At 33.8% G+C, this 13,243-nt stretch overlaps 1 protein-coding gene across 3 annotated transcripts in view; it reads right to left on the bottom strand.

Moving 5' to 3' along the window:
* The window catches only part of LOC145675853 (uncharacterized), a 224,961-nt gene that overhangs the window by 45,103 nt on the left and 166,615 nt on the right, over positions 1 to 13,243 (bottom strand). For all 3 annotated transcript variants that reach the window (XM_081746616.1, XM_081746617.1, XM_081746618.1), the window contains exon 24: positions 7,642 to 7,752. In XM_081746616.1, the coding sequence (XP_081602742.1) occupies positions 7,642 to 7,752 (111 nt within the window). The remainder of the gene's footprint in view (positions 1 to 7,641; positions 7,753 to 13,243) is intronic.

Below are 13,243 nucleotides of genomic sequence, written 5' to 3'. Positions count from 1 at the left end.
ACCGTCATTACTGTTTTTCTCTCATTCCGACAACTCAAAGTTTTCTCTCCGCTCCCTATAGTCCATAGCAGCTTAAATAATGATGATCTCTCCATTTGTTTTCATGGTCAATCAGACGTCGTATGTTTAATTAATGGGGGATAAGAGGCAAATCTCCCTAACAAAAGTATCAGTACAGATGTTTGGTTTATAGGGAAAGAGGAGGAATTTGTCGGGAAACAGAAGTTCTACAAAGAATTCTTGGCCACACGATTGACTCTCAATAATTCATTTTTCCTCGTTGAAGGTTGACAAGAATCCTCACTAGTGAGAAATTTATTGTGGACAGAGAAAGAATAATCCACCTTACAACTGTTCTCTGTCGTGGCTCACCAGGTCCATTGACTTTTGATTTTTTTTAGATGCAAATGTTCGGTAATAAACGTCTTTTTCGAAAGAAAGAAAAAAAACGAAATTTTTACACTTTTTACTGTGAAATTTGGGCTTTATTGAAATTTCAGCTTTAATGGAGAAATAACATTGTACGTTCCATTTTTCTTTTCCAATTACAATACAAAAAGTAAAACATTTAATTACTGGATTCTGAAGAAAAAAAGAGTATAAGAAGTTCAGTAATGAAGGATAATTCGATCACTCGATAGGAAAACAGAAAATGGCAAATTGCTGGATACAATAAGCTTTCTAGTTGGAACGAATTGTTTGTAAAGCTATTGAAGAAATGTTCTACGACAAAAATGTTTTAATGAAAATTTAATAGCTTAGCTGCAACTGTTCTAAAAATGTAGAGAAAATGGAACAAAAATATCATTTATAGTTTATTCATAAACTAAAATTTCAGTTTTTTTGGAGGTAAAGTATCTTGTATGTAGAAAGTTACACAGAAATAAATAAATAAATAAATAAATAAATAAGTAAATAAGTAAGTCTGTCTGTCTGTCTGTCTGTCTCTCTCTCTATATATATATATTGCATTTACTGAGGACGTTAAAATTAAAGTGAGAGGAAGCTAAAAACGCTCTAACGTAAATTTCTTATTTCGAATACATTGACATGATACGAAGAAAGACAAAAGTTTCTGTAAATAATGAACTTTTATTACAGTTAAAACTTACATCATAAACAAAGTGACCGTTTATGACGTTAATTTTGTAAACTGAATTTACATCAGGTTTTCATCAAACATCTGAAGACTACAATAAAGTATTTCCCGAACGGAGAACGAGATGTAAGCGAAATTATATACCAAAACAAATAAAGGTTTGTATTTGTTTCTTGATTTATGATACTTTTTCTTGCCTGCCAGTTTGAATTTCGGCAACTTGTATAACACACATGACAAGATATTTAACTTTCAGGATCTTTAAAGTGGTTAGGCAACCAACATGACCTTTGTGATATATTGGGTTGCATAACACATTTGCTGACCACCAATGAAATGCCAGTTCGAAAACCAATAAAGATAGCCCGCCTCAAACTTAACATAGCACTCATAAGTAACGAACATTGTAAACTTATTTTTTAACAGTAGGATTCACTACAGGAAAACAAAGATGATACTTGAATAAAAAAAATCTTAAGCAATCAAAAAAACAAAAATTTGTTTTCTTTAAAAAAATCCGGCTTTTTATGGGAAAAGAACACCCCAAAAAGATATATTTTTGTGAAGTGATTTTTCGTCTACTATACTGCAGATCTATTCGCAAATCGTAGAGGGTATATTCTGTGTTACATATGTATGAACCAAGAATAATTTCCTGTCCGTTACGAAGAGGTTACTTAAAAAAAAAAAACTGAGGAATAATAAGACATTTTGTCTCCGTAAAAGGGAGGGTTCTGTCCAATAATAATACATATATAGAGTGATTACAAATGATTCATCGGGTTTGGAAGAACAGTACTACAAATGTATAACACGTACAATAAGGAATGAAACATAAAAATATCCAAAAGAGTGTCAAGTTTCAGACATATTGTATAAATGTTCGATGTGGCTTCCTTTCGTAACACGATATATATCTTAGCAGTAGTCTACTTCGCTCCACTATTTCATCTTCTGTGCTTTTATCTTTAAACGGGCAGCCAATATCCTTAAACTGTAGAAACCATCACAGAATACCTTGGTGACCTGGCGATGCAGATTCAAATTGTCTACAGAATGCTCGTTGTACGGAAACAACGGAAATACATTTCTCATATTCCAAAACACAGAATGCTTTGTGCTACAAAGACATCATTTTGAAAACTAGGCGTGTGCTGCCATCTGCTGCCACGAGTCAATATAATGATTATGAGAAATTACACTCTTAAATGTGTTATTCCGTTTCATAATTAGTATAAACGTATTGTATTAAAAGTTTTCGATATATTTCACTATAAAAATAGATGAAGCATTCATAATCAGCCTATTTTTGCTAGTACAAAAAAGTTTTATTATGTAAGTTTCCGTTAGGAGAGGTTTCACTGTATCATGACTTATGTTGTCTTGCTTGATCGTGAGTTAATGGAACAACCTTGTTTCACGACAATAAAATCCTCGTCATGTTTCAAATGTTACGACTTTCCTTGAAAGAGACGTATGTTCAGAGATAAAGGGCACCTAATTTTTGTCCTTGTTTACAATATTGTATCTTTCCGATCACGTGTGAAATTGATCCTTGTCCTTTTATCTTTACAACAATATCATTCATTTCATTTATAAATCTGGAAAATACAACAATGTGAGACAGAATTTGATCGTTTGGAAAGGACATAAATTTGTATTTGGTTTGTAATATTCCAACGTGATCCTTGGTATACTGCTCTGTTAAGCACCTCGCTCATCACCTCTCTTTCTTTTGCTTCGAATGAGATACTCACGATTTTGTCTCTTGGAGAAGGGAGATCTTAGAAAGAAGAATCTCAGTAAAGAAGAATGTAAATTTTTTTTAAAAAAAAAAGCATAGATAAGATAATAATGAAACGAGTCTTGAATAAAATGTTAAAATTTCAAATTTTAAGAATTTTAAATTCGAATACACTGGTCCTTTCAGTTTCAAGTTCTCTGATTAATACTAGTCTATTGCACAAAATGAATAACTACTTCAATACAGCTCTGGTGGCTTCCATATTCTTATATATATATATATATATATATATATATATATATATATATATATATATATATATTAGGGTGGGCCGAAAAAACTCATTTTTTTATTTCGAAGTTGTAATAGCGCGGAAAAGTTGCGAATTATATAGACAAAGAAAAATATTTAAAAATATCAAAATCGGTTGACATCTTCCGGTCGCGCATAGACCCTAACGTTTGACAAAATATGAAAAAAAATCATTTTTGCAATTATTTTTTTTAATTTTTGAATTAGATGTTTTTGTAATGTAATAGTTTTTAACGTCTTCAAATAGAGCCTACAAACATTGTATTTTAATTTGGTTTAGATCAGTTGATATCTTCCGGTCGCGTATAAGCCCAGAAATTTTCCAAAATAATGAAAAAGTTACATTTTTTTTACGAATTTTTAGTATTTGACAAATAATTAGTAGACCCCATTTTAATGGAATAGCCGTAATCTTTTTTCACACGAACTGATAATGAGGAAGAAAAAAAGAACTGTCCAAGAACCCGGCTCACTGTACGTTGACCACGTTACTCCAAATTCTGGAAGCTCTGAAGGTATTGTCAAGTCCGTAATTTCTTACCTGTCTGAGCGCGGTATTTCTCTTGAAAATCTAATTGTCATCGGATGTGATGGTACTGCTGTGAATACAGGTTGGAAAACTGGTCTGGTTCGCCGAGTTGAACTTTATTGGAGGAAACCTGTACAATGGGCAATTTGCCTACTTCATTTTAATGAGTTACCATTCCGCCACATGTTTGAGCACCTGGATGGCAAGGCAACAGGGACTAGTACTTCTAAAGGGCCAATCGGTGAAAAGTTATGGGCTGCCAAAAACTTCCGGTGGTTAACTTCCAGAGTATTGATCCAGAGATAGACAGATACATGCTTAGCAAAGATCAGCAATACTTACTTGATTTATCAAAGGCAATAAAATCAGGAACCTGTAATGAAGATTTGGCTGTACGAGATCCTGGGCACTTATCACATTTGAGGTGGTTGACAAAATCAAACAGAACTCTCAGATTGTACATTAGTGAAGAAAGCCCCTCACCTGAACTTCAAGAACTAGTTTTGTTTATATTAAAATCATACATTGCAATGTGGTTTACTATCAAAACAAGTAAACATTTTACAGACGGCCCAAAACTTGTTTACCAAGCAGTACAGTCTACCAGGTATTTGCCAAAACCTTGGCTTGATGTTGTCGACCCTGTGATCGAACGGAATGGTTTTTTCGCCCACCCAGAACACTTACTGTTAGCCATGGCTCAAGATGACAGGAAATACATAAGAGAGCTCGGACTGCGAAGAATTCTGAAGGCAAGACAGAGAGATGCAAGAAGGAGAACAGTAAGAACATTCATGCCACCAAAAATCAACTTTAATGCGCAAGAATACTCAGAAATTATCAACTGGATGGACTGTGAATTATTTTCTCCCCCATTGTTGGCAGAAATCAGTGACGACAAGATCAAATCGCACATCGGCAGTGACTCAATTCCTGACTGGAATATTACTTTCAAGCAATTCCCAGTTCACACGCAGGCGTTGAACGCTGTGTAAAACTCGTCACGGAAGCCTCAGGAAAAGTTTGTGGAGCTGAATCACGAGATGCATTTATAAGAACCATTCTGCTGTCCAGATCATCTATGCCTAAATTCACCAGCAAATCAGTCTTCAAAGTACCTTCGGCTACAAAATAGAGAAGAGTACTAATGGACACTGGACAGGTTCAACTAACATGGACTATTTATTCAGAACTCTGTTTCTTTCTTTTTTTTATAAAACTAAGTTTATTGTAAGAAACTACATTGTAACTTAAATAAATATTTAAGCTTTTTAAATATAGAGCTAGTCAAAAAATACCATGCACGTTGTTACTGTTATCACCCATCATGTCACAGGACTATCTTTTTTAGGTACTGTTTTTCTATAGCATTGGGATCATTGCGCAATGGGAAGTTGTTAATTTATTCGCATCTTAATAAAACCCAATGTTCTTATGTTCAAAAATAAAAATACTGTAAGTATTATGTTTAAAAACAGTATATTAAAGATATTTTTAAAAACTCGTAAAAATGTAACATTTTCAATATTTTGACAAATTTTAGGCCCTATGCTGTAACGCCCCCTTCCACCTAGCCTCGCCTAATCGAATCCACATGGAGAGTTTACAAAAAAAATTAAACAAACTGTCAATATGAACTCAGATCACAAAACCTGGCAGAGAGGGCTTGGGAGAGGAGAATCGAGCAGTTTCGCGTAATCAACTTTGCTAGTATTAGCTGGAATTGCAGATCCAATATTTCTATTTTGGAAAAGGAAACACACTAAACGCAAACTTAATGAACATGTACAACTGTGTTTCAATTTTAAATATAACAACTTTATTGCCAATGTAAGGAGGTGTATATGAACTAAAACGTTTGAATAGCTCATATACACTCGTTTGAAATGTGCAATATACAACTATCCTAATAATAATTATCTATCGATTAATTTGATTAAATCTCAGAAATTTCAATTATAACTTTACTAGTTGATTCTTATCTTCTTTAAATTCGATTTCAATTATACTTCAAATAGTATCTACAATCAGTAATTACTAATTCTCATCAAAACTTGACTTTAATAGTTAAGAATCTCCTGACGACTTTTACGACCATTAACTACTCATTGATAAATTTCTTCAAACATGAAAAATATTTCTGAATATAAATCTAACAATAGTTTCAGTTCTTAATTAGTTAATTTATCCAAATAATAGCAGTCAAATTTATTTCTGAATCAAAATCTTACTTTCAAGCTTATGACAACTTTCGAGAAAAAAATAAATTTATATTTTTCTTACTAGAAAATAATATCTAAAATTCGCTCTCCTTTTGGCATATGGTCAAACAGCTGAAAAAGAAATACTTAATTTGAACGAAATATCGGATCCGCAGGTGGTTTAAATCTTATTTTCACGATTAAGGTTAAAGTAAAAAGAATAATCGCCACAATTTCTGGGAGGAAAATAACTACTGTTGGAAGGCAAAGGTTCGCGAGTTTTAAACCCTTTGGAAAAAAACTACTAACGACCTCACAATCCACACTTTTGACAAACACAATTACTATAGGTAAATATAAAAGTATTAACTCACCAAGTATCAGAAAACTCAATGGTTTACCTATTTTCTTCTTTCCTTCCGTTTGGTATTTGGCCTCTTTGACTAACTGTTGACTAGTCGCGTACGCAATTCTTTGTTCTGTGCCAGAAATTACGCTATCACGTTGTTACAGAGAAGAAATTCCAGGACAAATCTCTAGGATTGCCAGAATAAAAAGGTATCCAAACTAGCAATCACTACGGACTCTACTAAGAAATGTCCTACTCTACAAGAATTCTCTCTCCTTAATAAATTTCTTTTTTTTTTTTTAAAAAAAAAAGAAATATTTCAGAGAGATTAAGAAGTAATGAATCAGGACAAAAATGCACATTAAATGAACTTATTAACTAGAACTGAAAGAGCGAATTGAGGGTTCACTTTGCATGCACACTTTCCCTCTCTGACTCTGTAACTTGAACAAGCACAAAAATAGGCTACTTCTTTGCCAACTTCTTTCACTAACACTGTGAACTTATTCCTCAAAACGTGATATTTTACTTCGCTTAACTCGCAAAGACAATATAGTAGCAAAAACTTTTCCGGCACGGAACTCAGATTTGCCCACGTATATTCACTCAAAAACATGTCCTACTTAACATACAAGCAAGCAAAGAACACGCAACCACAAAACAACTCCATCCTCTCTGGGCTAACGTAGGGAACAAGATAACGGGTCCCTGAGTCACCGAGCCAGGTAGAGTTGACGGGACAAGCCACGCCCACCGAACAAACACGCGCAAAACCTTTTTTTCCCTCAAGTTGTCATAGCATATAGTTTCTCAGTCAATTCCTCCTTACATTATTCCTATCAAACTTTTTTACATACTTTTTTTTCCTATTTTCCTAAAAAGAAGACTTTTTACAAAGTGAAAAAGTCGTTTTTAAATACTGAAATTGATTAACAATAGGAGTCTTAATAGACAATATATCGCTCAATGTACAATTTTCCTTCATGTAACCATCCATTCTTCTTCTTCCCAGATCCAGAAGGATGGTGCGTTACAATGCGCGACCGGAAGATATCAACTGATCTAAACCAAATTAAAACACAATATTTTTAGGCTCTATTTGAAGACGTTAAAAACTATTACATTACGAAAACATCTAATTCAAAAATTTAAAAAAAATAATCGCAAAAATGATTTTCTTTCATATTTTGTCAAACTTTAGGGCCTATGCGCGACCGGAAGATGTCAACCGACTTTGATATTTTTTTATATTTTTCTTTGTCTATATAATTCGCAACTTTTCCGCGCTATTACAACTTCGAAATAAAAAAATTAATTTTTTCGGCCCACCCTAATATATATATATATATATGTATAAAGTTTGAAAGCACACAAACCTAGAAATAAGTATTCGAAACACTTGCCTACCTCGACAGTTAAGACTACAGTAATGTCTTGTGTTCCTCGAAGACTCATCATTACATCTTTCACAAACCTTGAAAGTACCATTTCTGGTCAGCGCGCCACAACGGATACATCCTACAAGGAAATAATAACTATAATAAACAAACATGTACCATCATTTGATGAACAACTTTGCGTTACTTTTACTAAGCTCAAATAAAATTTTGTTTTTGTTTATACATTATTATAAATAATTGGGGCGTTCAGAGCACAAGGGAATCAAGTTCAATTACTGGAGTTGTGAAAAATTGAGACAATATTTGTATGGTGCGTTTAGCTACATGGAAAAGTTAACACTTTTTTTTTTCCATCATACGAGCTACTTACAATACTTGGACATGAACCTTTTATGCTCTGAAAGGAGCTTCAGATAGTGACCTTAAAGATGAAATATAAAAAATAAATTTAAATAAAAACTTGATTCCCTTGTGCAATGAATGTGCCAATTGGAATTTTATTTCGTATTTTAAGTAAGCCTGTTTCATAATTTTAATATACGAATATTAACACAAACTTACCAAATAGGCGAAATATTTGAAGGGCTTGGTTGAAAAAAAAAAAAAAGGTTAATCCCACTCCTCCAGACAAGCCGTTTTTCATGTATTATATGAAAATTGGTATCATCTGTTATCTATGGTTTGAAGTTCTTTGGTACAGCATATGCCAAATCTTATTAATTTGTCGTAAAATATATTTTTGTAGAATCGCGCATTGTTGCCTGTCTTGAAACTTTTAGCATTACAAAGAAAAAACGAAGACAGATATACGAATATAACGAATATAACATACAGATGAATTTCCAGACGAATGAATAAGTCTAAACTATTTTATCATTTTTATCATATATGGAGCTACGAAAAGTAAACATAGCCTTAAGACATGATGAAGCCTTACAATATATTAAATGAAGTTACAAATACAGTGAGATTCCGGTTACTTAGATTAATGAATTCTGGACGTAACCCGGACAATTAGGAAAATTATTTTAAAAAGTTATACACCGAGATAAAAAAGATCTCTAAAAACATTTTTGTTTAATAAAAAGGTAGAGCTAATGCTGTGTTGGAAATAAAATAATTTTTATTCCAAGGAAATAAATAGAAAATACATAGTATTCTAATTGAATACAAATTTTAACTTTGGTTTATATTTTTAAAAAATAAGAATTATATATATATATATATATATATATATATATATATATATATATATATATATATATATATATAATTTATTTTGGGAATGAACGTGCACAGTTTGTATTTCATTTTTTTAATTGTTTTTTTTCTGATATCGATCCGGGAAAATGAATAATATAGTGCAAACATAATCATCCACTAAAAAAGAACACTATGTCCTTTTCCTAAATAATTCATCAAGTCAATAAATGAAACTATATCAACAATAAATAAGCAAACAAAAAGGAAACTAACAACAGAAATTAGATATAATGAAGACAGAAAGCGAAACAAATCTCTAGTCCGTAAGATCTACTACTTTGTCCAATCTTCCTGCCTGCCTGTATGAATCCTCTTTTTCACTGATTTATTTCGTGCTCTCTCTTCATTCTGTGTTTGCTTTACTTTTGAAAGGTTTGGTTTTCAAAACTTTTAAAAGTAGGTATCATCTTTAGATAGCATGCGAATCTTTAGGTATCATCTTTAGATGCGAATAGGTAGCATCTTCATTCATAGTCAACCATTTCCACTTTTAACGTTGAACACTATAGCGTAAAAATGGTATTAATGTGACCTTTTATCCATCCCCCAAAATTTTCGTATGTTTTGCATTCTTCGCAAAACATGTACACACACACATACACACGAACACACACTCACCTATTCCTGGCGCTGCGACAGTTCGTATAACTCAGCCTACACGTCACTGTGAGATCGTCTGCTTTCCTTTCTTCTCACAGAATAGCAGTACAGCGAGAGAAAACGTAACAGGGATCATACCGCACATATTTAACAATAAGTGTGAAATTTAAAGCTATAATATCATCATTTAGATTATTTCAATATCATTATGTTTTAATTATTAAAAATTTGACTACAAGACGCGTAGAAATTCATAGATAACACCAGCCAATCAGGAGCCCCAACTGGTCAGACGTACAGGACATGTGTGTGACGTCGTCATTCTGTAATGGCGACGCTGAAGATTGGAAGGTATAATAAGATGCTGCATGTTTTTGCAGAAGAAACTGTAATTTAGCGCGCTCACAAGAGTGTAGTGATTTATTAGTTCTTGGGACTTGGTGAGAAGTTAGAAGTAGTTTTAATCAAAATGTGCAGGTGAATAATCTGTTGTGATATTAATGAGCATTATCGTATACGTATTCATATATGCTTCCATGTCTATATAGTTAACTAAGTACCTTTATTCATCAAATTAAAGAGTAATTATTTCTTCAGACAGAAAAATCTGAAACTTTCAGGTAATGAAGATTTTATCCATATTCGTAAAATTAGTGGATGGTCTACAATTTTCCTAATTCTGAAAGCTGAAACTTCACGTAGTCATATATGCAACTATTGCATCATGTTAGAATTTTGGAAATCATTCCTATCATTGGGCCGGCATTCAAGTAAACTGAAATATCATTACAATATAGGGTGAAATCAATCTTATTTAGGAACATACAGAAATCTTAAGAATTTTGTGCGAGCAAACAATCGAAATGCACGTAACATTCATTTGTTATTTATCAGTAATTATCGAAGTAATCCATCAACATGTTTATGGGAACTAAAGGTTGGGAGAGACGAGATTGATCATTAATCATTAGAAGCAATAAATACGAGTATATAGCATATTATTTTTGTTTTCATTTATCTGAACTAAACTGAGAGTTATGGTCTACAATATCTTTTTGGTTAACGTTTGGCTAATATACACTAATACGTAATGCGAGCAAAAGGAGTCACAGAGAGCTAAACCAATGACACTTTGTGAAAAAGAACTTAGCAAGTGGATATTTGAGTAAAGAGTTTTAACTAACTAACTAACTCTATGGCCTATGGAACCCGGAGGTTCAGTACCGCGTTCACAAAAGCTCTCCACTGACTTCTATCCTTAGCTAATTGCATCCAGTTTCTACTTTGTATTCCTATCTCTGCGAGATCCATCTTAATATTATCCTCCCATCTGCGCCTAGGTCTTCCTAATGGTCGTTTTCCTATGGGTCTACCAGTCAAGACTTTGAAAGCGTTTCTACTTTCTTCCATTCTAGCTACATGACCTGCCCACCTAAGCCTCCTAGACTTGACGACCCTAACAATGTTGGGTAAACCGTATAAACTATGTAGTTCCTCGTTATGAAACTTCCGCCATTCCCCATTCTCGTTCCTCTTGGGTCCGAATATTCGTCTCAGGATCTTGTTCTCAAATACTTTCAGTCTATGTTCTTCCCTCAGAGTAAGCGACCATGTTTCGCAACCATACAAAACAACAGGCATGATTATCGTTTTATATATTTTAAGCTTCAAATTCCTCGACAGAATTCGCAACGACAAGAGATTTTGAACCGAATAGTAACACGAATTCCCTGCTTTTAGTCGACATTTAATTTCTTCGTGAATATGATTCTCGTCTGTTAATATTGATCCTAAATATTTGAAAGTATCCACTTTATCAAAAGTATTATTTAATATTTTAACGCCTCCACAATTTGCAGTATTACGGTCCCGACGCACTTCCATGTATTTAGTTTTCTCTGCATTTACTTCTAAACCCATGTCCCTGCAAGCGTTTAACAAGATCTCTGCATTTATTTCTACTGTTCCCCTATCATCCCCTATTAAATTTACATCATCAGCATATGCCATAACCTGGTGAATGCCATTCAACTCTAGGCCCTGGTTGCTATCTTTGATTTTCCTTATGGCGTATTCCAGCACAAAGTTAAATAATAATTAGACACGCATCTCCTTGTTTCAGGCCATTTTCGACGTGGAAGCTCGTGGACAAAAATTTTCCTACCCGGACTTTACTTTGGGATTCACTTAAACATATCTTAATTAATCTAATTAGCTTTCTCGGTATTCCAAGTTCTGTAAGAACGTTGTATAATGTTTCTCTCCTAACCGAGTCGTAAGCCTTCCTAAAATCAATAAATAGTTGATGTACCGGGGTATTGTATTCCCACTTCTTTTCGAGTATTTGGCGAATGGTAAATATTTGGTCGATAGTTGATCGATTTCGTCTAAATCCGCATTGATAATCTCCAATAATTTCATCTGCATATGGGGTCAATCTTGCTAACAGAATATTTGAAAGGATTTTATAGGATGTTGACAGAAGAGAAATGTCTCGATAATTATTACAGTCAGTTTTGTCGCCTTTCTTGTGAATTGGAACAATGATTGACTCTTTCCACTCTTGTGGCAATTCTTCCTTGTTCCAGATAAGGAGAATGAGTTTGCGTATCTTGTTCCACAATTTTTCGCCTCCAGCTAAAATTAACTCAGCCGGAATTTCATCTACACCCGGAGATTTGTGTTTCTTTAATTTCTTTATAGCAGCTTCCACTTCTATTCGATTGGGTTCTGGAATATACGGTTCTGCGGTGTGTATCTCCTTTTCTCCACGAACACTAGTTTTTGGCTGCGTGTTCAGCAAATCGTCAAAGAAATCTTTCCATCTATTTAAGAGGCTATCCGTATCAGTGAGAACTGTCCCGTCAGATTTCTTTAATATATAAGCACGAGGTTGATAGCCTTTCTTAAATTCGTTGATTCTCTTATACGTGTCCCGGATGTTTTTATTTTTACTATTCTCTTCAAGTTCCTTAATTTTAGCTTTCAGAAAATCGCGTTTCTTTGTTCTAAAGGTTTTGGAAGTTTCCCGGCTGATATCTGCGAAATTTTGTGTAGTCATTTCATTCGGATTTTGTAGCCACCGTAATTTTGCCTTTTTTCTCTTCTCTGCCAGTTTAATGTATTCCTGGTCGAACCATGGTTTGTTCCTACGTATTTCCGCGTGTCCCAATTTTTCTATTGCTGAAATTTTAATGCTATCTCTAATTTCAATCCAAGTATTCTCAACACTAGTGCACTCCGAATTTTCTAAGACCGAGAATCTATTCGAAACTTCAATCTGGTATTCCTCTCTTACCTGGCTCTCTCCTAATTTCTTTAAATTAAATCTCTCCGTTTTCGGACATTGAGTATTACCTTTATTCAACGATAATCTCTCCCGTATTATCGCTGCTACCAGGTAGTGATCAGTGTCACAATCAGCCCCTCTAAACGACCGGACGTGAATTATGCTAGACTGTCTTCTTCTATCTACTAAAACGTGATCAATTTGATTATGTGTTTTTCCGTCTGGTGATGTCCAAGTGTATTTATGAACGTCGCGATGTGGGAATTTTGTACTCTTCACAATTAGGTTTTTGGATGTTGCAAAGTTCACGAGTCTAACACCCTTGTCATTACTTTCCTTATGCAAACTTTCGTTCCCTATAATCGGTTTGAAAATATCCTCTCGTCCTAGCTTCGCATTGAAATCCCCTAATAGAATTTTCATATGGTATCGCGGGAGTTGGTCAAATATCCGTTCC

This window comes from Thermobia domestica, chromosome 18 (assembly GCF_964235325.1).
Source record: "Thermobia domestica chromosome 18, izTheDome1.hap1.1, whole genome shotgun sequence".
Classification (NCBI taxonomy): domain Eukaryota; kingdom Metazoa; phylum Arthropoda; class Insecta; order Zygentoma; family Lepismatidae; genus Thermobia; species Thermobia domestica.
Note: the sequence above shows the minus strand (reverse complement) of the source record. Positions and strands in the feature narration are given on the sequence as shown.